At 41.4% G+C, this 27,737-nt stretch overlaps 1 protein-coding gene, 1 long non-coding RNA gene and 1 pseudogene across 4 annotated transcripts in view; 1 reads left to right on the forward strand and 2 right to left on the reverse strand.

The window, feature by feature from the left end:
* The window catches only part of alcama (activated leukocyte cell adhesion molecule a), a 99,904-nt gene extending 96,244 nt beyond the window's left edge, over positions 1-3,660 (reverse strand). For both annotated transcript variants that reach the window (XM_084698111.1, XM_084698112.1), the window contains exon 1: positions 3,287-3,660. In XM_084698111.1, the coding sequence (XP_084554237.1) occupies positions 3,287-3,344 (58 nt within the window). In that variant the 5' untranslated portion in view covers positions 3,345-3,660. The remainder of the gene's footprint in view (positions 1-3,286) is intronic.
* On the forward strand, positions 2,371-25,821 carry LOC146288727 (uncharacterized). 2 transcript variants are annotated; one of them, XR_014755151.1, is made up of 5 exons: positions 2,377-2,801; positions 2,898-3,083; positions 3,487-3,590; positions 23,735-23,835; positions 23,917-25,821. It is a non-coding gene; the product is annotated as an uncharacterized LOC146288727 (long non-coding RNA). The 2 variants fall into 2 exon arrangements; XR_014755150.1 differs by having other exon boundaries at positions 2,371-2,801; positions 23,735-25,821.
* LOC146288728 (uncharacterized) lies at positions 6,342-15,948 on the reverse strand (annotated as a pseudogene).
* Positions 25,822-27,737: the final 1,916 nt, after the last annotated feature.

Here is a 27,737-nt window from a genome sequence, read left to right on the forward strand (position 1 = left end):
ATATATAACTATATATAGTTATATATAACTAAAAAGGCGACAGTGTATTGGCTCATGTTATTTATATATGTTATATATATGTTATATATATATATATATATATATATATATATATATATATGACCTATATATATATTCTGACTGAATATCCCAAAGGAGAGCCTCCTTGGCATGGTGGACTTGTCTGCATGTTAAACAAAGCTATCCCCAAGAGCCTAGAGCATACAGACTGTTTAATTTCCTGGTCTGACTTGAAAGTCACACTTTGCTGGGCAGTCTGTGACTTTTAGCCATGACATCATAACCCCATGTGAATGAGCCCTGTATGTTGCAACCATAGACCAAAGTACACTGCAGCAGGTGAGTCATATTCCGTTTCAGGAAGTGTGCTTCTCTGTGTGGGTGGGGATGGGGGGGTTACCTCTCTGTTTACAAGTGATTTCATTGTAATTCCCCTTCCTTTCCAGGTATCACTTGGTTTGTTAATACGTGGTGTTCATCTGTATTTCTGAGATATTCAGTACATTGAAAAGGGCAAGGGCAGGGACACTGTCCAACATGAGAAGTGGGTAATAGAGGGAGGCCTCTGTATTAGTCACCGTGGCTGAGAAAGACTATCCACTGGTGGGATAACAACCACTTTTGCATTTGCATGAGAGTAAGAGGTGAAAGGAATTTATTAAAGGGCTGTTTCCACCAACAACTCTGTCAACATTTTATCACACAACACCTTCCAAGATGAACCTATTGGTTTATTTGTCCATCTTTACAATGCAATGCAAATTAATTTTTTTATTCAAATAGGCTATACCCCAGTGTTTCCCCTATGTTGATTTTGTCGTGGCGGCCCACCACGGCTACATTTCTGCCGCCATGGTATCAGAAATAGGGCTGTACAAGACAGGCCGTCTATCAGCAGTGATTGTTAGAGTGCATGTCGGAGAATAGCAAGGACACGCGCTTCACAGCGCAGTTGAGATCGCGTGTGTGCGTCTTTGAGAATTGTAAGTCGTGTAATTTATGTTTTCAGTCCATTAAAGCCTGTTATTGTATTAGTCTACAGTTATTGCAAATTTAAGTTAACTGCTGATTTTCGTTGTTTGTATTCTTCCCCTGCTAGCATAATTGCATGCCTGTTGATTCGATAGCGATTGCTGCCCTTGCTCACGTTTGTATTTTAGGTGCAATATTATGCTGAAGTAGTTTTAATTAATAGTGGGTATATTGTTATTGTTTGCTAAAGAATGCTTAGCCTATCAAGATCAAATGAAGCCGACAGTGTACATGCTTTCGAGTACCTTGATCGATATGCTAGGCTACTGACCATTTAGAATAACTGGTTACGTCAATTATTAATTGGCAGCATATTTCTGCCATTTTGAACATACTTTAAGTAGCCAAACTGTATTGCTTTACGGAAAATGGGACAAAAATATATGCAATATTACATTTGTTATTAGACTATTACAATAACCTACTCCAAAATATAGGGTTAGAACTTTATTTCGGCCGAGGGAGAGGGGGGGGGGGGGGTCTGACTGACCTGCCCCCACTGCTAAAAAAAATCCTAGGGGAAACACTGCTATACCCCATACAGAAATGACATCTTGGACAAGTGGAACACCTTTGTTCATAGCGGGTGAGGATGATAAATCTTCAGGCCCTGACAGAAAGATTTAAACACTAGATCAAAAGGACAGTGACCTTTCCTAAAGTGAACCTCAAAGGTGGTGGGAGTTGAAGGTAACTGGCCTTTTGAGGTTGCATACACAGCACAAAGACACATGAGGTACCTCTATGATTGATGTCAAACTCCCTTACCATGCCACTATGAAAATAAATTACAGGTATTTCCCATCCAGAAAATTATTTATTTTACATGTCTGGACAGAGGTAGATAGTATAATAAGCACCCATTAGTCCTGAGGTTAAAGACATTCAAAGCAGATGAACAGCCTGATACTACTATTAGATAAAATAATTTTTTCCACAACTATATAATATTTCAGAGGTATTACGATTTGTAGGTACTGTACTATAATTCCTCCATATCTCAATATTGAAAAGCTCAAGAAATGTTCAACAAAGTACTTAACAAATCAAAGAAAAAACATACTCAATGAGGTTCAACTATGCAGGCTAACATGAAACTTCAGGCCACAATTCACAGTAGGAGTTGAGCATTTCAACAAATTTGAATCAAACCAAAACAACTCTGGTACCCATCTGTCAGGGGTCAGCGACCATGACCACCCAAGATAAGATCAAATGGAGGCTTTAACTGCAGACACCACCCCACTGTCTACAGCTATTATCTGCCTCATAACAAAGAGCAGGTCTGTTTAACGACAGGAGACCGATATGACAGATTATGCCAATTACAAGGGATGGCTATATACTACATTAGTGTATAGTTATCCACTAAATCTCGGGTGATACCTTGTGATACCGTGTTATACCATATGTGATTGTAATAGAAATGTTAAAGGCATACTTGACTGACAAGTTTAGGACTGACAGGCCATGAGTCCCTGTTTGTGTTTATGAGCAAATGAAGGATCAGTAATGACCTTATTCTACGACTAAACAGAATGCATGTATTGTGTCAGGACAATGGATTGGACCTCAAACCGTGTTATTTCCCCATAGCATAGAGAGAAAGATGCCCGAGGAAGAGTTGTGACACCGGAAGGCAGCTATAGACATGTTAATTCCCATAAAGCTACGGGAAAATGGAAATCATTTCCCCATGGACTATCAATAAAAAAGTTGGCTGAACTAGGTTTGGATATATTACCGGGGTAAAACCATTATTTTGCACTTATGCGTGGCTAGTTATCATGCAACTTTATAGGTTATTTGTATTGTATTAATTAAATATTGTATATGTTTTCTAGATATATTTGTTCCACAGCCAGTATTGTGAGCCAATGACAACGTTCAGCGTGTGGACTCACCTCATAATGCATTGCGTCCTTAGCCTACGGATTTCGGGTATAGTTAGCTAGTCATGCTAATCAAGATCATAGCACGTCCAAAATCAAAAGAAAACTGTTGCAACTTCGGTGAATTTAGTGGGAGAGGTAAGTTTTCATTTTTAAATAACCTAGGCAACAGACACTGTCCCTAATGTCACTGTTACACAGAACTTTCCTAAATAATCAGGTTTGGTTTTAACTCATTCAAAACATGACGAGGCAGCCTGTTGTTCTAAAATGACCACGAAGCGAACAGCATTGATAAATCATCATTAGAGCTAACAACTTAGTACAGTCTAGCGACATACCTTTTAGATGCGTCGCAAGAGTGATGAGGGAGACCAGGAGGCAAGCCGTCGAGTCCATCTTTCAATATATCAAGATTTTAGGATCCTGGCGAAATGACCTGTTATCGGTTTTACAGTAAATTATGAAAAGTTCGAATGTAGCGTGGGTACGCAACAATGTTGTAATAGTGCTGTCCCTGTTGTTTTGATCTCTTTCAAAGCTTCTTGGAAAGTCCGAAAATTGTCGAGCGTGATAGCAGAGAAGTGCGCGAGAACTCAGCAGGTGACTGACTGAAGAACGGGAAATTTCGAGCAGCCTGGCGAGGTGAAATCAGTTTCATATTCGAGATTCAACAGACATTCATATTCGTACCTCCGCGTCATATTTAGGGACCGGGGTAAAAGAGTTGACAATCCGAATGTTTCTTCAATATCTTTGTCAAAAGTTACCACAGAAACGTCAAACTTGTTTCACATTCTTCTACTACTATCTGAACAAGTTGTCCAAGCTTTGGTTTGGTGATAAAGACGATTATTGATTAACCACGGCCATAGCAATAAATCAATTAAAACACATTTTCAAGTATTTCCTCAATATCTTTGCCAAAAATGACCACAGAACCTTCAGACCTGTTTCAAATTCTTCTACTATTAGCTGACCAAGTTGTCCAAGCTTTGGTTTGGTGATAAAGTTGATTATTGATTATCCCATAGCCAATAAATCAACAAAAACACTAATATTTAAGGATTTCCTCAATATGTTTGTCAATAATGACCATAGATCCTTCAGACCTGTTTCACATTCTTCTACTACTAGCTGACCAAGTTGTTCAAGCTTTGGTATGGTGATACAATTGGTTATTGATTAACCCATAGCCAAAAAATCTATAAAAACACCAATATTTCAGTATTTCCTCAATATCTTTGTCAATAATGGACATAGAACCTTCAGACCTGTTTCACATTATTCTACTACTAGCTGACCAAGTGGTCCAAGCTTTATTTTGGTGATAAAGACGATTGTTGATTAACCAGGGGCCCGTTCGTCGTAGGGGTTGAAGCTAATTTGATCAATTGTCCCTTTAGCCCGTTAACATTAGCGAGCTAACTGAGAACCGCAAACATCGGTTTGTCGACGGCTGATCCGCATCCAAATCATGTGGTTAATTTCAATCAGGCTAAACTCATCAGGACAAGTGCACGAGCACGTCCTACTTCAAAAGTAATGAAAGGTCGATCCCCAAAACCGTGATTTTCTAACGGTATGATTGCGGAAAAGACGAAAGAGAGAGCGGTGATATTCTCGCTATCCGAGCAAACTATTGTAATGACTCTACGAAGACAATAAGCATATTATCATGGCTAAGTCAAACACTGCCACGAGAGCAAGACAGGCAGCTTGGCAAAAAATTGCCGATAAGCCAAAGGCGTATTTTGATCAAATGTAGGCTATAGCCTCATTTTAAGTGCCTTATTACCCCAATCAATCAGATCACATTTCTTTAAATGTGCCTGGTGGCAGTAGCCTGGCTCTGCCCTCCTACGTACTTCCGCTTAATTTGGATTTTGCCTCTGTACAAATGAAATATACGAGGGTCTGGTTAGAACCACGCTATGGTGGCAGTAGGCTTAATGTAAATTATTATCATCGAATGAGATCTTGCTAGCAAAAATAATGATATTAACTCTTTCAGAATAAGTAGTATAAAAACAAGGCCAAGGAGTATCTAATTGATACGAATTCATAGACACTTATGAGGATATGTAGGCCTACTTAAAGCGCTTATATCATGTACTATTTATATGTAGCCTATAGCCCAGGGGTGTCCAAATCCGGTCCTCGAGGGCTGCTGTCCTGCATGTTTTAGATGTTTGCCAGCTCCAACACACCTTATTCAATTAAATGGGTTGTTATAACGACCATTCATTAGAATCAGGTGAGCTGGATCAGGGAAACATCTGAAACATGCAGGACAGCGGCCCTCGAGGACCGGATTTGGACACCCCTGCTATAGCCTATGCATGTAGGTCTATGTGTAAATCAATCTTTGATTTCATTGACTGGGACATAGCCAGGGAATATGATGAATTGATTCATCAGCTGGTTAAGCGCCAATAGCCTACACTTTTCTTACAGCAACGCATACTGCCGCTTTGCCAATGTTTTCTGTAGGCTATACAAATGTACCTGACGCAAAAAAACTCAAGGCTATGCGAAGAACTCTATTGGTATGGAAAGCTAATCGAACTAGAATATATCTCCTTGGTCAACCGGGTCTCTCAAACAGGGAGCTGCCAATTATTTTCCGAGGGTGTGGCAAGCTTATCCAGCTACACTTACGTTAGCCTGCTCTGGAGCAGGTTAGTGCTAATTGATATGTTACTATGGTGATTTATCGAAAGTTGCTTCCACAAACCCAAAAGAGGGGCGTTTTTTATCTTAGCCTGACAATTAGCTCGCTAAACCGCTTAGCGAACTACGACGAATACCCCCCAGGGCCATAGCCAATAAGTCAATAAAAACACCAATATTTCAGTATTTCCTAAAAATATGAGTTTGAAGTTTCTATGTTTATTTTTGACTTATTGGCTACGGATTAATCATTAATCAACTTTATCACCAAACTAAAGCTTGGAAAACTTGGTCAGATAGTAGTAGTAGACTCCACAACAAGTCTAAAGTTTTTATGTTCATTTCTGACAAAGATATTGAGGAAATACTGAAATATTGGTGTTTTTATTGATTTATTGGCTATGGGTTAATCAATAATCAACAATTTCACCAAACCAAAGCTTGGAAAACTTGGCCAGCTAGTAGTAGCAAAATGTGAAACAAGTTTGAAGGTTCTATGTTCATTATTGACAAAGATATTGAGGAAATACTGAAATATTTGTGTTTTTATTGATTTATTGGCTATTGGTTAATCAATAATCAACTTAATCACCAAACCAAAGCTTGGAAAACTTGGTCAGCTTGTAGTAGAAGAATGTGAAACAGGTCTGAAGGTTCTATGGTCATTATTGACAAAGATATTGAGGAATTCCTGAAATATTGATGTTTTTATTGATTTATTGGCTAGGGCAGGGCCGGATTAACAAATTCTGGGCCCCTGGGCACGAAGGCATCATGGGCCCCTCCCACCACTCCTCCTATTAACGCAACCACAGCTAGTTATATATGTAAAATGAAAAATGAACAGCACACAGTCTATAAATGTAATTAAATTATACATACCAGCAGCGAGCATAATAGCATTTAGGCCTAATAATAAATAAAGATGCCTGAAGTGGATTTTTTTGTAGGGCAAGTGGAAGATACATTTACTTGCTTTATTTACTTATATTTACTCTTTTTATATGGCGCTTTATTTACTTATATTTACTCTTTTTTATGGCTCTGACCTAATGTAGCTTTTTAGGAAGTGTCCATGTGATGCCGACATGCTGAAAAGTTACAAGGGAAAAAACAACTTTGTTCTCAATAGAACGTTCAGATTCCAATGTATTCCTATGGGATTTTCATCTACATGACTTCAACTAGATTTTTCTCAAAATGTATATGTTTTAACATTGACTAAACATACCTTATTTTGAAAAAAACAACCTACACTTCAGTTTAAGATATGTGTCCCAATGGTGCAGACCTTCTATGAAAGGTAGCCAAAGCAGCAAAAACTATTAACAGTATTTTCATACACTTTCTCAATGTTTATTGCAACCAACATTTAATAGCATTAACGTGTAAATGTCTATGTGCCAACTGGCATACTTGTTTTTCATTTATTGCTAGAAGTTGCTAGTTAGCTACATTCAGGATAATAACCCTATGTTTTCTGAACGTTCGATTCACTGCGTTTGCTACCTGCGTTCCAGGATAATTTGACAGTGATTACCCTTGGGCAAAAATAACGCGTTCTATTGTCCACCTCAGAAGAGTCAAGAAAAGTCAGCCTCACTGCTCACATTACCAGATAGCACTAGCAACAGGTGCCTCCTCTGACGACCAACCTCCCCCCCCAAAAAAGCTATCAATAGAAGGCATCCTACTTTGTAAAAGAGCTGCTCCTCTCGCTTCTTTCTCCTTTTTTTGCTTTTGCTTAACTTACCCGCTAGCGCTAGGAGTGAGTCGATCCATTCTTTTCTGCGCTGCCTGTCTTGCTAAGCTACGTTTTTTTCTTAATTTTCAGCCTTTACATTAAACCCACCCTCCCTTACCATTGTACCAATCGTAAAGGGTAACTATGTCTTCTGGTAGTAAATATTCACATGATTTAATTGGTCAATTTGTTGTGCATAAACAGTGAGTATGTAAACACTGGACAGTTGACTTGCTAATTGTAATTTATTTTAATGCACGTTACCCAACATGTCGTCGGGGGCCCCCTGGTGGCTGGGGGCCCCTGGGCAACTGCCCCGGTTGCCCATACGTTAATCCGGCCCTGGGCTAGGGGTTAATCAATAATCAACTTTATCACCAGAACAAAGCTTGGACAACTTGGTCAGCTTGTAGTAGAAGAATGTGAAACAGGTCTGAAGGTTCTATGGTCATTATTGACAAAGATATTGAGGAAATACTGAAATATTTGTGTTTTTATTGATTTATTGGCTATTGGTTAATCAATAATCAACTTCATCACCAAACCAAAGCTTGGAAAACTTGGTCAGCTTGTAGTAGAAGAATGTGAAACAGGTTGAAGGTTCTGTGGTCATTTTTGGCAAAGATATTGAGGACATACTTGAAAATGTGTGTTTTAATTGATTTATTGCTATGGCCCAAAGCTTGGACAAATTGGTCAGTCAGTAGTAGAAGAATGTGCAACAAGTTTGAAGTTTGTATGGTCGATTTTGACAAAGATATTGAAGAAACATTCGGATTGTCAACTCTTTTACCCCGGTCCCTAAATATTACGCCAATGTACGAATATGAATGTCTGTTGAATCTCGAATATGAAACTGATTTCACGTTGGTACTCGGGGAGGGGACAGGCTTTCTTTGAGCAACTCTGCCTTTTTTTGCCCCACCTATGACTAATGTCAGTGCAGCATGTATATGGCAAGATGTTGCCACAGTTCTTTTTCAAATATTGTTTTTCTTTGCAATTAAACGTTGGCTACACTGCCATGTGTTTCCTCAGTTTTTGGGTGTTTAATGCACGTAGCCAACAGACAAGAACTTTGTATTGCTTACAATAACTTTAAGCCAACTAAGTTAAATATACATGTGGTTTGAAGGGGAAATCAAAATAGAAGGATGACTTCTACTTTTACTTTTGTGCGCATGTGACATCATCAAATCCATGGGCGTATCTAGCCCCATTTTGGGGGGGCTAACTCCCCCAAAGGTTTCATTACATATTTTATTCTTCATATTTTAAATCTAAATGTGTTAATTTCTCTTCCTAAAACCCAATAGAGGACAGTATTTAAAAGGATATTTTCAAAAATGTATTCTGGGGGTACATGCCCCCAGACCCCCCTAGTTTCGCTGGGTCACAGGAAAAAGAATAGGTTTTATCGAGGGGCTTAGCCCCCCCAAAAGTAAGAATCTAGATTCGCCCCTGATAAAATCACAATTTCAAAACCATTTTGTGGAATTTGCAGTTGTAGGAAATAGCCTAATGTATACATTTACATTTAGTCACTTTGTATACGAACACTCCAGCATTAAGTGACAACACAGAAGTACCATAACCCAACAACCAGCACAGCAGCATTTTTTGTCCCATACTGTGACGTTTGAGGAACCTTAACCTACCCAGCTAACAAGGGACGTCCTGGGGATGTTCGGTGACGTTCCTATTTGGTCCCCTATAGGTTATACCGTGACGTTATCCTTAGGACATCCTTAGGACGTTATTAAAGAACGTCCAGGAACGTCCCTGGTTGGTTATGATACAACATTATGTAAAAAATTATCGGGGGACATTTGGGACGTTCCAGGAACGTGGAACCCTGGTTGGTTATGATATGACATTATGAATCAGAATGGGATTTATTCTCCATGAAAGTTTGCACAGACAAGGAATTTGCTTTGGCAGGAAGGTGCATACAGTAAACATATAGGAATCTTAAATTTAAATATGTGGTCTAACTATACTAAGGATACATAAACTAGCAATACTAAGTGGAATATAATTAAAATAAAATATACAATAAAGTGAAATATAAGTTGCCAATTTACAATATAGAATACAATATAAAATACAAATAATTACAGGAATTGAGTGTAGTGCAAAATGTAAATAGTTTTTTAAGGACATTCAGTCAGTGTGAGCTTTGGCCTTATTGAGGAGGCCAACAGCGGAAGGGAAGAAATCAAATCAAATCAAATTTATTTGTATAGCCCTTTTTACACGCAAGCATGTCACAGAGGGCTTCACATACGCCCATAGAACTGCCCCTCAACCAACCTAAACCCTCAAGGAAGACAAGGAAAAACTCCCAGAAAAACTCCCAACGGGAGAAAAAATGGAAGAAACCTTGGGAGGAGCAATTCAGAGAGGGATCCCCTCCTCCAGAGACGGTTGGCAAGAGAGAGGAGCAGAACACAAGCTAAACATAGTCATACAGTGTCAATGGGTTTTGAAACACCAAAAATCCATTGTTAGGCTTTATAGACGTTGGATGGGACCTGGAAACTCACTGTTGGCCGTCATGGAGGCTGGTTTCCGGTTGACGACCTGGTCCAGCGTTGGTAGACCGACGACCAGGCAGGTCCTGACAGCTCAGACCCCCCACACCACAAGGGATGTGTGAGGGGGACAGAGAGGAGAACAGGGATTAGAGAATGCCAGGAGCAGCTAACAGTTTCAGTCGTAATAGAATGAGATCCCCACCGGTCAAGTGTGGACTAGTGCAGCAATTTAACAAAGCTAAGAGGGTATTTGATGCAGCCCCACACACCAAGACAGCGACAGCCCCCCTTGGTTGGAACATGAAATCTGTTCCAGGGGAAACAACTCTAAAATAGGTTATATTTATACGAATAAGGATGAAAACAACCAGCTTGTTATAGTTTACTAGTTGGAGACAACGGGGGGTTGTCTCCAACTAGTAAACTATAACAATTAAAATATACAGCAACGGAACTATTGCAGTAACAATATACAATAACAGGTTTACTTTATTTGTAACATTTAAATGGGCAGTGTGAACATAAGCTAAAATTACAATTTAAAAGTTACATGTGATACACACATAGGCAAACGCACACCCCAGGTTTACATAGAAAGTACACACATTTAACAATCATAGGATTGACTAAACAGGAACGTTTTTAATCTAGTTTTAAATGTCGAAACAGTATCAGCCTCCCTAATTGAGACAGGTAATTTGTTCCAGAGAAGAGGTGCTCTATATGAGAACGCCCTACCTCCAGCAGTTTTTTTCTTAATTTTGGGTATTACCAGATAGCCGGCATCTTGAGATCTTAGAGTCCTTGCGGGGCAATAGGGTGCAAGGAGACCGGAGAGGTACAGTGGTGCCAATCCATGTAGAGATTTGTAAGTTAGTAGTAAAACTTTGAAATCAGCTCTGGCTTGGATAGGGAGTAAAGAGATAAGAGTAGATGTTATATGATCAAACTTTCTTGTTTTTGTCAATAGTCTAGCAGCAGCATTTTGTACCCGCTGTAAATTTTTCAAGTAGGTAATTGGGAGGCCAGAGAACAACACATTGCAGTAGTCCAATCGGGACGTAACAAAAGCATGTATTAGTTTTTCAGCATCATCCTTTGAGAGGAATTTTCGTATTTTGGCAATATAACGTAGATGGAAAAATGCAGTTCTGGTGATTTGTTTAATATGGTACTCAAACGAAAGGTCTGGGTCCAATGTGACTCCTAAATTTTTTACCAACTGGCTTTGAGATACTTTGACACCATCTAAGTTTAAGCTCAGATTGGATAAATTATTTCTGTATTTTTTAGGGCCGAAAATTTGAACCTCGGTTTTATCCGAATTAAGAAGAAGGAAATTTGCTGTCATCCAAGTTCTCAACCCGGAAACACATTTTTCCATAGCATGTGGAAATTCTCCAGGCTTTATGGACATGTATAGCTGAGTATCATCTGCATAACAGTGAAAATTTACCCCAGAGCTTCTAATTATGTTTCCTAAAGGCAACATATAGAGTGAAAATAACAGAGGGCCTAGAACTGAACCCTGTGGTATTTTACAGTAGTGCTCCTGGATGAGCAACCATCATAGTGGACATATTGTGATCTATCAGATAGATACGATCTAAACCACTGAAGTGAAGTACCAGAGATCCCAACATAGTTCTCCATACGCTCCAGGAGAATCTCATGATCCACAGTGTCAAATGCTGCACTAAGGTCTAGAAGAACCAGAACAGAGATAGAGCCCGCGTCAGAGGCTAATAATAGATCATTGACTACCTTAGCTAATGCAGTTTCAGTGCTGTGGTGAAGACGAAATCCAGACTGGAGAGGTTCATAAAGCTGATTTGAGGAGAGGTGCTCAGTTAGCTGTTGTGCCACAGCTTTTTCAAAAATTTTGGAGAGAAATGGCAAATTTGAAATTGGCCTATAGTTGCTAATACAACCTGGATCCAGGTTTGGTTTTTTAAGAAGGGGCTTAATAATAGCTTGTTTGAAATTGTCAGGGACTAATTACAATAGATTCATTAATAATACTAAGCATGGAAGGTCCAATAATAGGGAGAAGTTCCCTACAAAGTTTGGCAGGGAGGGGATCAAGAAGGCAGCTGATGGGTTTCGAGGAATCTACCAGCTCGATGAACGCTTCCATAGAAATAGGGTTAAAGTGGGTAAGAGCCTCAACATGCAGCATGCTGGGTATAGAGTCAAATTCTGTGTTGATGGCCACTCCTCCAGGCCTAGTCTGTAGTTTGTCCCTTATTGCATAGATTTTTTGGTCAAAGAAATCTAAGAAATCATTGGGAGAGAGATCTGAACTAACACAGAGTGTACTTTTCTTAGTGAGTTTTGCAACAGTATCAAATAGGAACTTTGTGTTGTGTTAGTTCTTACTAATCAATTTCGAGAAATATTCTGATCTGGACCTGATGAGGACTTGCTTGTACTCAATTTGGCTGTCCTTCCAGGCCAGGCGGAAAACCTCCAATTTAGTGGTATGCCACTTATGCTCTAATTTTCGAGTGGACCTCTTGAGAGTGCGGCTTTCCTCTGAATACCATGGAGCCATTTTCTTGTCTTTTCTTTTCCTTGGTTTGAGTGGGGCAACAGAATCTAGGGATAACTGAAGAACCAAATTCAGATCCCTTGTTTTAGCATTTAATGATTTATTTGGGACGTCCAGTGCTTCTAGTGCAGCAGGTAGAATATTAGCCAGTTCCATAGCTGTGTTTGGGGTTATGCAGCGGCTAGTAGAAACTGTTTGTATGACGTGAGGTTTTGGTCCTGATGGACCGCAGCCTTCTGCCAGAGGGGAGTGACTGAAACAGGGAATGTCCAGGGTGGGAGGAGTCAGCCACAATCTTCTTCGCCCGTCTCATGGTCCTCGAGGTGTGCAGGTCCTCGAGGGAAGGCAGATTGCAGTCAATCACCTTCTCTGCAGTGCAGATGATACGCTGCAGCCTGCTCTTGTCCTTGGCAGTGGCAGCAGCGTACCAGGTGGTGATGGAGGAGGTGAGGATGGACTCAATGATGGCTGTGTAGAAGTGCACCATCATTGTCTTTGGCAGGTTGAATTTCTTCAGCTGCCGCAGGAAGTACATCCTCTGTTGTGCTTTCTTGGTGAAGGAGCTAATGTTCAGTTCCCACTTGAGGTCCTGGGAGACGATGGTGCCCAGGACTGGGGAGTCACACAGGGTGATGGGGGTGAGTGGGTCTGTGTTCTTCCTGAAGTCCACAACCATCTCCACTGTCTTGAGAGCATTGAGCTCTAGGTTGTTCTGGCTGCACCAGGTCACCAGGTTGTCTGCTTCCCACCTATAATCAGACTTGTCTCCACCAGAGATGAGCCCAATGAGGGTGGTGTTGTCCGCAAACTTCAGGAGTTTCACGGACGGATGACTGGAGGTACAGCTGTTGGTGTACAGGAAGAAGAGTAGAGGAGAAAGGATGCAGCCCTGGGGAGATCCAGTGCTGATGGACCAGGAATCGGAGTCTTGTGTTCCCAGCTTAACGCACTGCTTCCTGTCAGACAGGAAGTCTGTGATCCACCTGCAGGTGGAATCAGGCACGTTCAGCTGGGAGAGCTTGTCCTGAAGCAGAGCGGGGATGATGGTATTAAAGGCAGAGCTGAAGTCCACAAACAGGATCCTGGCGTAGGATGCTGGGGAGTCCAGGTGCTGTAGGGTGAAGTGGAGGGCCATATTAACTGCATCGTCCACAGACCTGTTGGCTCTGTAGGCAAACTGCAGGGGGTCCAGTAGAGGGTCTGTGATGGCTTTGAGGTGTGCCAGCACCAGGCGCTCAAAAGACTTCATTACCACAGAGGTCAGGGCGATGGGTCTGTAGTCATTATGTCCAGTTGGCCTGGGCTTTTTGGGCACAAGGATGATGGTGGAGGACTTGAGACAGGCTGGCACATGGCATGTCTCCAGGGAGGTGTTGAAGATGTAGGTAAACACTGGATACAGCTGGTCAGCACAGTTTTTGAGGGTGGCTGGAGAGACAGAGTCCGGCCCAGCTGCTTTGCGGGGGTTCTGTCTCTTGAACAGATTGTTCACTTCTCTCTCCTGAATGGAGAGGGTCATCACTGTAGAGGGGGGGAGGGGGGAGGCCTCACGGGTGGAAAGGAGTTGTACAGGACTGTCCAATTGTCTTTCAAAACGACAGTAGAACTCGTTCAGGTCGTTGGCCAGACGAGAGTCGTTAGTGGAGTGGGGGGCTCTGGGCTTTAAGTTGGTGATCTGCCTGAGCCCACTCCAGACAGAAGCAGAGTCGTTAGCAGAGAACTGGCGCTTCAGCCTCTCTGAGTACAGTCGTTTAGCCTCTCTCACCGCCTTGCTAAACCTGTTCTTCGACTCCTTGAAACTGTCCCTGTCTCCACTCCTAAACGCGGCCTCTTTGTCCAGCCTCAGCCTTCTGAGTTTAGCTGTAAACCAGGGTTTGTCGTTGTTGTAGCTCACCCTGGTGCGTGTTGGTATACAGCAGTCCTCACAGAAGCTGATGTATGATGTCACAGCCTCTGTGAGCTCATCCAGACTATTGGAGGCAGTCATGAACATATCTCAGTCAGTAGAGTCCAAGCACGACCGCAATTCCTCCATAGCCTCCCTGGTCCACTGTTTCGATGTCCTCACAGCAGGCTTGCAGCGCTTAAGCTTCTGCCTGTATGTAGGAATCAGGTGAACCATGGCATGGTCTGAGTGACCCAGTGCTGCTCGGGGAACCGCATGGTATGCTTTACTGATTGTAGAGTAGCAGTGATCCAAAGTGTTCCCTTCTCTGGTAGGGCATTTGATGAGTTGTTTTGTATTTGGGGAGTTCTTGAGTGAGATTGCCTTTGTTAAAGTCGCCTAGCACAATAACCAAGGAATCCGGAGTTTCATGCTCCACGCACAATATCTGGTTAGCGAGCACACGTTGAGCCTCGTTGGCGCTAGCCTGAGGGGGCATGTAGACGCCGACCAGTATGAATGAAGCAAACTCACGTGGCGAGTAAAAAGGTTTACAGTAAATAAAAAATGATTCCAGATCAGGAGAACAGTGCTGGAGAATCACTGCCACATCTTCACACCAGCCACTGTTAATGTAAAAACGAATACCACCACCCTTCGTTTTGCCAGAGAGCACAGGGTCACGATCCGCTCTCAGCAGTTTGAAACTTGCTAGCTGTAGCGCAGAGTCTGGGATCAGTTCACTCAGCCATGTCTCCGTAAAGCACAAAACGGAAGATGAATGAAAGTCTCTGATTTTCCACACCAGTAGCTGAAGTTCATCCAGTTTGTTGCTCAGTGAACGCACGTTGGAGTGAAATATCCCCGGTAACGCTGTACGTGCCCCACGCCGACGGAGTCGCACCAGTGCACCGGCTCGTTTGCCTCTTCTACGGCGCTTCGCTGCTAGGACAAAGCCGAGGGCGGCTTTGACTATAATTCCCACTAATTCTGCCGCTGGAAGTAGAAAAGTGGGAAATAAATCCACAGGAGTTGTAGTCCTGATGTTTAAAAGTTCTTCTCTTGTTAGAGAACCGCGGAAATCTTGGCAGAACACTGAATTATAAGACAAAACAGAGCGCACTTAGCTACCGTGGCTGCCTTCGTCGGCGCCATGTTTAAAACTTTCGGGGTGTTCCAGAACGTCATTCGTTGGTCATAACGTAACCATCTAAATTCTGAACTGATATTTTCGTTTGTGTGTCATTCTGTGATGTGAATTGCTCAAGCTATAGCCTACTGTCACTCTGGAAACTGTACAGTATTAAATCAATTGTTTATGTATGGTACCAATAACTTGCATTTGAGCGAAGTAATACATTATAGTCATAAATAAATTGGGGAAGTACTGAAACAAAACATCTAAGCTGGATCCAGCCTATCCAAGCACCAGCTGTGTCTCTAGAAATGTTCCATACTAGCCTATTACAGCACATCTCTCGTGGACGTCCCCGCTCGTGACGGGAGCCCTGTTGTTGAGTGAAGAAGTCGTTGAGAGACAGCAAAACGTTTTGATCCCGCATCCTTCATTTGTAGCTGTAATACCGTTTGATAATCAATTTGTGTAAATATATCTCCAACTTAAGTTTTAGTGTTGATAGTTTAGTTCTTTGTTTTTGTGTTTTTAATAGTGTTTTTTTGTGTAGTTGGCTTGTAATTTAGCGCACTCCTGTGAAGGTGGGCCACCCGAAGGACAGAATTTGAGGTAAATATGTTTTAATACAAACTTTAGCTCTACTATCTATTAGGGATGGGAGTGGTTAATCGAATATCCGGATATCCTAAAGTAAGTTAGTATTCGAATACTTTTTTTCGAATACTTATGAGCGTAGTTTGAGAAAAAAAAAAGGTTTTATTGTAAAACCGTTGCGTCATGTTGTGAATTCTAATAGTTGTGACGTTAGAAAATGATGAAAACCATCAAAAAAGGTAGGCTACGCCTGCGTTCTGCTGCGAGTCTCCTTTCATTTCATTTGACGCTACAAGAAGCATAGTGTCCTGGCTAAGCAGTACCACGCAATAACCTCAGTTCCTGCAGTCTTTTCTACGCCGGCCTGCTCGTAAATCGACTCCGTACTAGCCTCTCCCCTGAGCATGTTTACATGCTAATTCTCCTGAATAAAAATGTGTATGGCTAATGCAGTTGTGGCTTATTTATTTTCTTACCAGTAGCCATGTAGAGCTAGCGTAATCCGCTGTTTATGTTTGCATTGTGTGGTGGCGCACCGTATCCTATAGGATTTCGGTTCCAAGTTAATATCCAAGTTAATATGCAATATTTCTCCATGTGTGTCTTTCCATTTTATCGAGGATAGCCTTCCCAATGTGTTTAATTTAGTCCAATGTAACCTACTTTTTATTTCACATAATAATAGGCTAATCGCTTTTCCGCCAAATTTAGAGCCTACGTCTGAAGACGCAGCGTTTTTTCAAGTTCATTGTCTTATCGTCATGTTAATAAATTGATCTTTCATTTGTTTTCTTTATTCAACCCTTATTTAATTTAATAGTTTAACAGTCCCAATTATTGCCAGAATGTGTGGTGGTTCATGTGTTTACTGTATGCTTTGCGTCACGTCAAGCTAATTACATAACGGAACCACATTAATAAAATAGATTATCCGGATATTCGAAAATAATTTCGGATACTATTCGAATAGTGAAATCAGTTCAAATCTCCATCCCTACTTGACAGCAGACAACTTCTCCTCCTTCTTTGAGAAGAAAGTCGCCGACATTAGCAGTCGGTTCCCTAAACTCACCTTTCCTACCCCCTTACCCTCCATGACTGATCCAACTAAACGTCTAAACTCTTTCTCTGCCCTGTCCGAGGCAGAGCTCTCTGACCTCATTCTCTCTCATCGCCCCACCTCCTGTCCCCTTGATCCTATCCCCTCCCCTCTCTTTCAAACTATCTCCCCCTCCATCATAACTTTTCTTTTCCATGTCCTAAAGTCCTCTTTTACCTCTGGCACCTTCCCCTCTGCCTTCAAGCAGGCCAGAGTTACCCCCCTACTCAAAAAACCCTCCCTTAACCCTGCTGTCCTCCAGAACTACAGACCGGTATCACTGTTACCCTTCTACTCTAAAACAATTTAACGTGCTGTATCAAACCAACTGTCTAACTTTCTCTCTCAGAACAACCTGCTTGTTGTCACAGCTCTCTCCAGAGCAGTAGATAATAAAGCCACAGGGGTTGACCAGTCAAATGGTCAACTGTCCTTTGTGTGACCATCTTCAAACAATAACTTAATTAGCATCACCTATATATGCATATGACCAAAATTTCTACAACAGTGTACAAGATTCCCTTCCAGTAAAAGGGGTCTCCTTAATTCTGTGAAATTATATTGCGGGTGGTCGAGTGATGGTGTCTTTCAATCATGTGTAATGACGCGTGCCCAGTCGTGTCTAGATGAAGACCCCAGTGACTTATATGACACAGTGGTTGCAAACAGCCTTACCGAAGGGGGTAAGGATGTTGTTGGCGTCGTTATTGCATAACCTCCGTGTGCTGAGAGTCTCCCTCCTGAGGAAGGTAGGAAGGTAGCCAATAATCCTGGAGATTGTTTTGAACTGCCGGTAACATGCGCACAATTACCCGTGGCACACAAGGAGGATAAGACCTTGGTCAGATGTTTTTCAGCTGTTGTCTCCCGGGAACAGGCAGATGCTAAAAGAGCAGCATTTTTTCTAGACGATAGTCTGTTGATGCGTAAGTGGACTTTCCGTACTGGCTCTGATAGGGATTGGAGTACCTTGTACCAAATCGTAATGCCCATGGTGTTCCGATATGACATCCTGTCCCTTGCTCATGACATTCCGTGGGCTGGTCATCTGGGCATAACAAAAACCTACGACCATGTGCTCAGGCATTTCTTTTGGCCTGCTCTGAAGACTGATGTGTCTAGTTTTTGCCGTACCTGTCACATATGCCAAGTTACTGGTAAACCCAACCAGACTATTAGACCAGCTCCACTGTGTCCAATCCCAGTCATGGGCTGACCCTTCGAAAGAATGATCGTTGATTGTGTTGGTCCCTTACCACAGACTAAGACTGGTATTATATATTTACTTACGATGATGTGTTCAGCTACACGTTATCCGGAGGCTATTCCTCTTCGATCTATCACCACTAAAGTGATCCTGAGAGCTCTGACAAAGTTATTTTCAACGTTCGGGCTGCCGAAGATCGTGCAGACTGATCAAGGCTCAAATTTTCGTTCCAAAATGTTTAACCAGGCCATGAGCATGCTCTCGATATCCCACATAGTATTGAGTGCCTATCACCCTGAGAGTCAGGGTGCGTTAGAAAGGTGGCATCAAACGTTAAAATCTATGTTAAAGAAGTATTGCCTGGGAACTGAGAAAGAGTGGGATGAAGGTGTTCCGTTGGTTTTATTTGCTATACCTGAAACGGTACAGGAGTCTTTGGGGTTTAGTCCGGTATATAGGTGTTCGGGCACACGGTGCGTGGTCCCCTGAAGGTGTTAAAAGACCACATCCTATCCCCTGCGCCGGTCTCAAGAAGTGTTCCGGATCATGTTACACAACTGAGGGAACGTTTGTCAGAAGCCTGTGAGTTGGCTTGGTTGGCACTTTCTTCTGCCCAAACGGGCATGAAAAAACGTTACGACGAGAAGGCTGTAGCAAGACATATTCAAGATCAAGTAATGGTTTTGCTACCCCTGCTCGGTTCTTCGCTATCCGCAAAGTTTCTGGTCCATACCTGGTGCAGAAGCAACTCAGTACTACTAGTAGGGGTGGGCGATATGGCCAAAATCTCCTATCACGGTATGAGTAATTTTATATCACGGTTACGGTATATATCACGGTATAGTAATTGATATAGTAAATTCAATTAAGAAATGGTACAAAATAACCATACCGTACTTCATCATCACACTTGATTATTTATTACAAACAAAAACAACTGCCTCACATGAGACAACACTTGAGTTAAAAACAAGACTCAAAAAAGTTAAGAATACGAGAGTTCTGATTGGCTGATGCGCCGTCATGACATCCGCGTGGTGACCTAGTACTCACAGCGCAATACGGATCCGTAATGCCCTCAGACAGGGGGGGGGGGGGGGTTCAAAATAATTCCTTTGTTAATAATTTGTTACACAGAACTTTATTATATTAAATATTCATCCAAAATGATTCACACCTTCACAAAATCAACCACAAGCAAATAATTTCTGCATATGCAGGTAGCAGCGCTAGTGCTATCAAACAGCATGCGTACCGCGTGAACCTGTTTAAGCGATCAGTCATGAGGACTGAGGTGGACTACTTGAAGAGAACTGGCCTTGCGGTGCCCAGCTCGAGTGAATGGAGTTCCCCTTGCTTGCTTGTCCCTAAACCTGACGGTACCCATCGCTTCTGTACGGATTACAGAAAAGTAGTAAACGCAGTCACTCTCCCTGACTCATATCCTTTGCCCCGGTTAGATGACTGCGTAGACACTATTGGTTCTGCTGTGTTTGTAACCAAGCTTGATTTGTTAAAGGGATACTGGCAAGTACCCCTTACCTCTCGTGCTTCGGAGATCTCAGCTTTTGTAACTCCTGATGATTTCCTGCAGTATACGGTAATGGCCTTCGGTATGTGCAATGCCCCTGCAACGTTTCAGAGACTGGTTAACACCGTCCTAACGGGCGTTCCGAATTGCTCAGCATATTTAGATGATCTGGTGGTGTTTTCGGCGACGTGGTGTGAACATGTGAAGTCGCTTACCAAGGTGTTTGAACGTTTAGCAAGTGCCAATCTGACCCTGAATTTGGCTAAGTGCGAGTTTGGGAAGGCAACGGTCACGTATCTCGGCTAACAGGTTGGCCGCGGAGAAGTAAGTCCTGTAGCTGCTAAGGCCTCTGCTATTGCCGCGTTTCCTCCTCCTGTAACTAGGCGTGAGTTGCGCAGATTGCTGTAGAATTTGTGTGGTCTGATGTTTGTCAGGAGGCGTTTAATTCAATTAAATCTTTGTTGTGTAGTTCTCATGTTTTGTCTGCCCCTGATTTTGGTACTCCTTTCAAGCTGGAGGTGGACGTGAGCGCAGTGGGTGCTGGTGCCGTGTTGTTCCAGGAAGGTACTGATGCAATTGATCATCCCGTTTGCTATTTTTCCCATAAGTTTACCGGTTGCCAGTCCAGTTACTCCACTATTGAGGAGGAGAAATTGGCCATGTTGTTAACCTTGCAGTTTTTTGAGATATACCTGGGTTCCACGATGCTTCCTATTGTGGTGTTTACTGACTATAACTCCCTTGTATTTTTACAACGCATGTACAACAATAACCATCGACTTATGCGCTGGTCAATGATGGTTTAAATCTGGTGATCCATCACAAGAAAGGGTCAGAGAACGTGGTTGCTGACGCCTTGTCACATGTGTGATGTTCCTCCGTGCGGTCATTACATTTTATTTTTTGTGTGTTTTCTTTTGGTAAACCCAAACCTATGGGTTTGTGCTTTATGGGTGGGGGTGTTACGGCTCCCACTCCTGCCTGTAGGGTGTGTGTGCTTTGTTTGTGTCTTGTCTGTAGGTGTTCCTGTGACGGTGCTGATGATGACGTCGGAGTGCACGCCCCGACGTCAAGATCCGGACCTGAGGCGGCTGTGTCTAATCGGGCCTAATTAGACAGTGTCGTTATCGATAAAGCGTGTTCTGGTTGGCGTATGAGGGAGAGGGGCGAGTCGCGCTGAGCGGCTGTTGACTTGTCCAGATGTGTAAGAGTAGAAGGGAGATAGTGTAGAGACCCATGCAGGGTCGGACTGGCCATCGGGAGACTCGGGAGATTTCCCGAACGGCCGGTCAAACAAACGGCCGCTACGGCCACGGCACTATTCAAGACACCGTTGACACTCTCCGCTGGTACAGTACTGTCAGTCAAACATTGTTACCTTTAACATCGTATGTAACAAATACCTAATAACCTCTTTCAGGGATTTCACCCCTGCTCTGGACCCTTCCTTAGAGGCCCATTAATGGGTAGATTTTGATAAGCGTCATAAGGGGAGCAAGTTTGCTTCATGCTTGACCACTTGTTATTTTCCATTTGGGGTGATGACATCTTCCCAACAGTGATGACATGTGTTTACAGGTTCTCTTAGAGGTCACTGTACCACTCTGTCAGATCAATCAGTCAGTAATTCTTCGGGTTTGGTCATTCTTCCCTGCTCCTTAATATGACTTGTAACAGCATTGGGACTTGGTCATGGTTTGTTTTGGAAAATTTGGTTTCATGGTTCATCTTAACAACATACAGTATGTGAACCCCATGATACTACCAGTGAAACGTATACAATTCTGCTGTATGTCTGTATAAATCTCAACACACACAGACAGGCAGGTTTTATAAATGTGTATACATCTCAACTCATGCTCAAACACAGGCACATGTTTCATATAACAGCAAAACATGATGAATGCTGCCCAGGTATCCATTGCAGGAGGATTTTCGTTAATAACAATTTTCCATCCACATAAAATTACAGGAAATGATTGTGCTTTCACAGGATAGAACAAAGGTGCTGAAAAAAACAAAAAATGCTGCATACCAGAAAAAGAAAATTGCAACAGGAATACTGTGCACGTAAAAATAAAACAGTTTGTTCTCCCCACTGTGGACAGAGAAACATGAATGGCTGAGAAACACAAATGGAGAGAGGTGGATCAAGGGATCATAGATAGAGGTGTCTTTTTTTTAGGTCTTTCACACGAACACTTCTGAGCAGACATTTACAAGGGATTTTAATAGAAGAGAGATACTGAGGGGGAAAATGTCAGATGAGGAAAAAAAAGCATGATAACCTTGTGTATAGTATCTGCAACAAAACATAGTTTTGAATAAATAAAGATGTCAACTGATTTGTAAACGAACAAACTGGATAAATACAGACAATAGTTCATTTATCAAACATTTATCAGTTTCATCAAAAGCATCATACAGAAGGGGATACGATCCTGTGACATATTGATGTGCAGTCAAACACTTCTAATTCAAAATCTCTGAAAACTCTTTACCAGTTGTTACCATGATGTGGAGTGTAGATTTGGCTCAGAAACTCAGGAGTTGTATGGCACTAAGGTAATAATGAAAGAGATATCCAGACATGGTGTTTTTCCCCCTCCAGATACACACCCCAGAGGTTTGCACACCACAAATAGTAAAGTTATTCTTCCATGTCGTTTTCAAAGTGGGAGTTGGGGCCACACTCACATATCCTTTCTTTGCGGTTCGTAATTTAATGTCCTTTCAAGTCTGAGAGAGAGGGCGGAGTGTGCAAAGTGTCATATGGGTTTCTTGTTCGTATTGAGTTTCCAAGCAGGATTAGTGTAAGGGGAAGGCTTACGGAGAGCATCGACAGCCTTTTTTCTGGGACAAAACTTGATTTAATTGCTTTTACCCCTTTCTTTTTGCGTAAGTTCAAACAAACTGCCTGTGTGGCACTGAATGTTTCATCCTCCTTGGAATGTGCAACAACAATCCTGGCTTTGCATTGTTTATATGAAAACCTATCAAGCCCTCGAGTCCAATTTCCTAACTCTGGGCCTATAGAAATTGTTTGTACTGAAGGGAGTCTGCCCTCATGGACACTGCATTTTCTTATTTTCTAACTCCTAATGTGTGTCATTAAATTGACATTTGTAAGACTTGCACTGTAATCCAGCCATGTGGTGTGAAATATGTGAAGAAAAAAAATGCATTGACTTGAAGTGAGGAGGACTCTCCTTGGATTGTCAAATTATGTTAACGTGAAAATAACAGCTGCTTGTTCAATAATTTATCCACCCTGAAGTTGCTCTGAGCAAAAACTGGTCTGTCTGCCTATGACATACAATATGCTGTAGTAGCACGTGCCCAAACCACCACTTACAGATAGGCCACTGGAAATGGTCTCACCACGGGCCTGTACTACGAATCAAGATCAACATGCTCTGGATTACTTTCAGTTACCCGGCTACGCGTAGCCTAACAATCGCAGTCACGATAAGCGGTACTACGACGGCAGTAATCAACTCTCTAACTCAACCCAGATTTTTTTCAATCTAGAGACACGCGCATTCACATAAAAAGGCGGTGTTTGCATCGTATGTTCAATTGCAAACATGGACAAAACAAGAGCCGCATTTTTCACATAGGAGGAGCAGACAATAATCTTACAAACTACTCCTCCTGCATGAAATATTGTAATACAAGCATATCAGGAATACACACATATAATACAGGCAAAATTCAACAAAGTCGCTGCTGCCAAGCTGGCAGAAAATAGCATATGCTGTAAATGCGTAAGCTACATGACTTATTGAAGATGTGACCATAATAACCAGACTTCATGGACTTCATTCCTTCAGCACTTCATTCCTGCTGAGGAGCTGGCCCTCTCCAGCTATCAGGGTCACCCCATGATGGAAGGAGTGGAAGGGGGCATTTCTTCAAACCTTGGTGGCAGCAGGTTGGAAGCCCAGGCATATGTTGTTTCAAGTGTGACCATGTTCATTCAACAATTATTTATGAATAGTGAAATGTTTTACAGTTCTCTGCAGTGACAGGAAATACAGTGGTGTTGCTGCCACCACCCACTGTCGTCCCACTGTGCCATACAGAGGTAACAGTGAAACTACTGTAGTACATGACTGAATGAATGACACTAAACCTAGTTACAGTGACATATTTTTCTGTGTTCCTAGGGGAGGGAGAACACATGAGGATGTATTTGTTAAACTTTTGTCTACGTTTTGATCTGTTATACCTTTTTTGTTGTGCCTTTTGAATCTTTTGTGGGGGTTTTCACCACTTCTCTCTCTCAAAGTCCTATTTATTATTTTTGAAAAATGTTATAAAAGTGAATGAAACATCAACATTGAATGAAATGATAATTTATGTATCACTTGTGAAGAGCTACAGATACACATTGTTCTTTTTGGTTTGAAAGGTTTTGGTTGAAAGAAACCGCAATTTCTGATATGGAAATTATTAGGAAATGGGTCAAAGCAACCCAAGGACAAAGGGGTTAAGGGGAGACACCCCGGTGAATAGGGATAACATATGAACATGAAACCTTCCCAGTTGATAACTGGGGCAAATAATGTTTTCATTACTAGTTTCCTGTAAATGTAGGCCTATGTTTAAATGAGCAAATGATTAAGTTGTAAAATATGATATCATTTGCATACATTTCCAGAAAGGAAATCAATATATTAGAGTCCAAAATCTATTTTTCATCACTCCATTAATCTGAATATGGTGGTAACAGCCATTAAAGAAAATCTGTAGCAAATTGCGTGGCAGATTGTGTTCTTGCTCAGGTTTTTTGCATCACCCACACTATAAAACTACCCATGAAAACTACCCCCGTGAAATAACGAAACGCTGTGCATTCAGTCTGTGGGACTGAGTGCACAGCTTCAATGTGTCGCCGTGGCAACATACGGCTCAAGAAGTCGGCAATATACGTAATCCCCTCTGCTAAGAATTTATATCTTTCAGAAAGATACTCATGAGGGAATGCGAAAGGGTTTTGTCTCTAAATGTTCTGGCTCTTCTGAGCGCACCTCTCACTATCCGCGCACCAAGCTCCACAAGATCTTCTATGAACGGTGACAACGTCAAGAATTAGTTAGTGGGCAGGGTTTTTATACTGGTTGATCTCTGATCTCCAACCTAACCTGCTCCCGACCAGGTTAGCCGTTCACCATGTGTTACCATGGCGATCTACCCCGGTAACAAGTTACCTCGCTAACGCAAAATCTTGATTCGTAGTAGGCTACAGGCCCCTGATATCCCATATTAGCTGAACTCTACCTATATTTTTTAAATATTTTTTTGGCCTTTCATTTACACGAAAACTGAGGTTTTATCACGGAAAACATTTCTAAAAACTCAGTTCAAAGTGGAGATTTCAGAAAACTCTGTTTTTGTGTTTGCGTGTGCACTACCCAGCTAACAAAATAACGTTCCCAGGACGTCCCCTGAACGTCCCCGAATGTTATCAGGAAATCGCAAGGGAACGTCCCCATGACGTTTTTTTGTAGTGTCCCCTGAAAGTCCCGGGGACGTCCATGTAACGTCCTCATAACATTTAGGGGACGTTCAGGGGACATTTGTCTGCGACGTCATGGGGACATTCCCTTGCGACATCCTGATAACTTTCACATACCAAATGCAGAATCAATTTTTCAACCTTAATTTATAGTCACATTTATGCATTTAATGGATATTTTTGTATACACAGTGTAAAATGCATATTAGCCTATAGTGCAAAACTAAACTGAATGTGTTCACTTAAACTCAACAGGGTAATTTAACTTCTTCATTTTTTTAAATCAACTTTAAGTATAACAGGCTGCTGCTAAGTATTGTGTATTGTAACTTATTATGTGAATGCTTGTAGAAAAAAAAACACGATTTACAGTATAAACAAACACTTTATTCAAATGCATTTTAAAAGCCTGAATTAATGTTCTTATATTTTAATTGTGGCAACCCCTTCTCATCCTCTCCCTACTCCTCGTCCTCCACCAGTTCGTCCGGAATCAACACCTGCAACATGAATTACCTACAGTTAGACAGCAGTTCAAATGCAAAGAACATTAAGTGGAAGTTTATTTTATCCATATGCTCCTGGAGTTATTTTTAGGACCGTAACAAGTGAAACGGATAGCTTCCCTGACCTTCAGTATCCAGATATTTACAACCATCAAGCTAGTGCTAATCAACTTTCTTTCATACTCATCGTGAACATTTTTCCGACGTAGCAACGTGCATATCATTATGCTACTTTTCTTGCAAAACCTCTTGGTTTATTGTAGCTCTAGTCTAGAGAACTGTCCAAAAGTAGCTTGCTACTCTACAATAGAGCTAACGCTACTTGACTTGCTAGAGCTGTAGCCTTCACCTGTCCAAAAGTTGCTTCGGCTGTTTTGTATTTTCTGTATCCTTAAAGCAATAAAAACTGAAAGTCTCAAAAACAGAATCTAAGGGCTAAACATATTCACTTAACACCTTTTCCATGTATAAACAGCCACAGTAGCATGTTATAACACTTCAAACATAAAGAAAACCATTTAAAGAGAAGTTACATGCCAAACTTTGTAAATGCATTGAAAATGCTATTCAGGAGCTGAAAAGCACTTTAGCGCAAAGAAACAATGAAAGTCTCAAAAAGTGAATCTAAGGGCTAAACATCTTCACTAAACACCTTTTCCATGTATAAACAGCCACAAAAGCGTGTTATAACACTTCAAACATCAAGAAAACCATTCAGACAGAAGGTACATGCCAAACTTTGTAAATGCATTGAAAATGCTATTCAGGAGCTGAAAAGCACTTTAGAGCAATACAAAAATGAAAGTCTCAAAAAGTTAATCTAAGGGCTAAACATCTTCGCTAAACACCTTTTCCATGTATAAACAGCCACAGAAGCATGTTATATTACTTCAAACATCAAGAAAACCATTTAAAGAGAAGTTACATGCCAAACTTTGTAAATGCATTGAAAAATCTATTCAGGAGCTGAAAAGCACGTTAGAGCAAAGAAAAAATGAAAGTCTCAAAAACTGAATCTAATGGCTAAACATCTTCACAAAACACCTTTTCCATGTATAAACAGCCACAGAAGCATGTTATTACACTTCAAAAATCAAGAAAACCATTCAGACAGAAGTTACATGCCAAACTTTGTAAATACATGAAAACGCTAATCAGGAGCTGAAAAGCACTTTAGAGCAAAGAAAAAATGAAAGTCTCAAAAAGTGAATCTAAGGGCTAAACATCTTCACTAAACACCTTTTCCATGTATAAACAGCCACAAAAGTGTGTTATAACACTTCAAACATCAAGAAAACCATTCAGACAGAAGTTACATGCCAAACTTTGTAAATGCATTGAAAACTCTATTCAGGAGCTGAAAACCACTTTAGAGCAATACGAAAATGAAAGTCTCAAAAACTGAATTTAATGGCTAAACATTTTCACAAAACACCTTTTCCATGTATAAACAGCCACAGAAGCGTGTTATAACACTTCAAACATAAAGAAAACCATTTAAAGAGAAGTTACAAGCCAAAACTTTGTAAATGCATTGAAAACGCTGTTCAGGAGCTGAAAAGCACTTTAGAGCAATACAAAAATGAAAGTCTCAAAAACTGAATCCAAGGACTAAACATCTTCACAAAACACCTTTTCCATATATGTACAGCCACAGAAGCATTTTATAACACTTCAAACATTGAAAAAAACATTCAGACAGAAGTTACATTCCAAAGTTTGTAAATGCATTGAAAACACTATTCAGGAGCTGAAAAGCACTTCAGAGCAATAAAAAAATGAAAGTCTCAAAAACGGAATCTAAGGGCT

This window comes from Hypomesus nipponensis, chromosome 5 (genome assembly GCF_054491055.1).
Source record: "Hypomesus nipponensis isolate SF chromosome 5, ASM5449105v1, whole genome shotgun sequence".
In the NCBI taxonomy this organism is placed as follows: domain Eukaryota; kingdom Metazoa; phylum Chordata; class Actinopteri; order Osmeriformes; family Osmeridae; genus Hypomesus; species Hypomesus nipponensis.